Source organism: Tupaia chinensis, unplaced genomic scaffold (genome assembly GCF_000334495.1).
Source record: "Tupaia chinensis unplaced genomic scaffold, TupChi_1.0 Scaffold143584_1, whole genome shotgun sequence".
Lineage (NCBI taxonomy): Eukaryota > Metazoa > Chordata > Mammalia > Scandentia > Tupaiidae > Tupaia > Tupaia belangeri.
This window is the reverse complement of record NW_006203430.1, coordinates 9689619-9691198: the sequence shown is the minus strand read 5'-3', so window position 1 is coordinate 9691198 and position 1580 is coordinate 9689619. Positions and strand designations below refer to the sequence as shown.

The 1580-nt window shown below is 49.7% G+C and overlaps 1 protein-coding gene across 1 annotated transcript in view; it reads left to right on the top strand.

Annotated features, from left to right (window-relative positions):
• Window positions 1–1580, top strand: part of GNB1 (G protein subunit beta 1) — a 54110-nt gene that overhangs the window by 48461 nt on the left and 4069 nt on the right. Inside the window, 2 exon segments of the mRNA XM_014582360.1 lie at window positions 14–215; window positions 1076–1292. Coding sequence (XP_014437846.1) covers window positions 14–215; window positions 1076–1292 — 419 coding nt within the window.

Sequence of the window (1580 nt, the reverse complement as noted above, 5' to 3'; positions counted from 1 at the left end):
ATTCCTGCTTTAGTGCCCTGTGGGACATCGAGACCGGCCAGCAGACGACCACATTTACTGGACACACTGGAGATGTCATGAGCCTTTCTCTTGCTCCTGACACCAGACTGTTTGTCTCTGGTGCTTGTGATGCTTCAGCCAAACTCTGGGATGTGCGAGAAGGAATGTGCCGGCAAACTTTCACCGGCCACGAGTCTGACATCAATGCCATCTGTGTGAGTTTGGGTGAAGGCATGAGGGTGGGGCCTCTGCCAGTCTTATTGGCAGTATGGGTTACTAAATTTGAGTATTTTCTGGATTAGATGTTCTCTGTCCTCTTTTCTATATACATATGACCTAATTTATACACAGGTATACCGAAAATTCCCTGCAGAAACTCTGGTTTTGATCCGACCTTTGAAAGCCTGCTGATTCTATGTTGAACATTTGTCTAAGACACAGCTGATGTGTCTTTTTTGTGCCAAGCCCAGTCCTAGTCCCTACCTCCAGGAATGACCAGTGCTTGGAATCCTGGAGCTACCTCTGGCTAGGGAAGACAGACAGTGAATAATTGAGACCACCAATAGTCCTCTGCCAGCCAGGAACGTGGCTAATCCAAGGGGCCGGCAAGCCTCTCCAACACACTGACCTCAAGGCACTGTCTTCAGCTTTTCGCCTCATGTGGCGGCTTGGAGGGATGTTTCTGGTTGGTTTGGGCAGAGCACTACTGCAAGGCTGACAACTACTCTGGTCAGTCCTCCCCTCCCCCTTCCTTCATAAGGTTAGCTTTGATAGCTGGCAGCTGCAGAGACGTATAAGCCCATTGACAGGGACCACATTCTCACTATTTCATTAGAATAGAATCCCCAGGGTCTGAGAGCAGAGCATCTTTGTGCTCTCCTAGCATATCTACCCTTTTGTCCCCATCCCTGGGAAACTCCTTGTCATCCCCATGTTAGCATTCATCCTAGTCTTCTGGAAGCCCAGCCCTGCTAATTTTCCCTTCTGTGTGAGCAACAGCCCTACCGTGGAGCATTCTGTCCAATATTTCATTTTGAGCATTAACATACTACTTTGATATGCTTTCTCTTTCTAGTTCTTTCCCAATGGCAATGCATTTGCCACGGGCTCAGACGATGCTACCTGCAGGCTGTTCGACCTCCGTGCAGACCAAGAGCTTATGACTTACTCCCATGACAATATCATTTGTGGGATCACTTCTGTCTCCTTTTCTAAAAGTGGGCGCCTGCTTCTTGCCGGGTACGACGACTTCAACTGCAACGTCTGGGATGCACTCAAGGCTGACAGGGCAGGTACGTATTCACAGGGCTTTTCCACATCTCCTAGATGCCCAGGTAGTTGCTTTAGGATGGGCATCAGGTTTGTATCATTCAGGCTTTAGCAAGGCAGAGATGCTGAGGACCAGCCACAACCTTGAGCTTTGACTGTCCTGGTGAGTTGTCTCTGAGGGCCACCAGAAGCTCTTACTGATGTTTGTGAACACATAGCGGGAGCCCCCCTGCCACTAGGCCTTCTAGGTCCCAACCACTGTGTTCCTCCCTTGGCTGCACGTGCTGGGGTTTTGGTGCCCCAGAGTATAG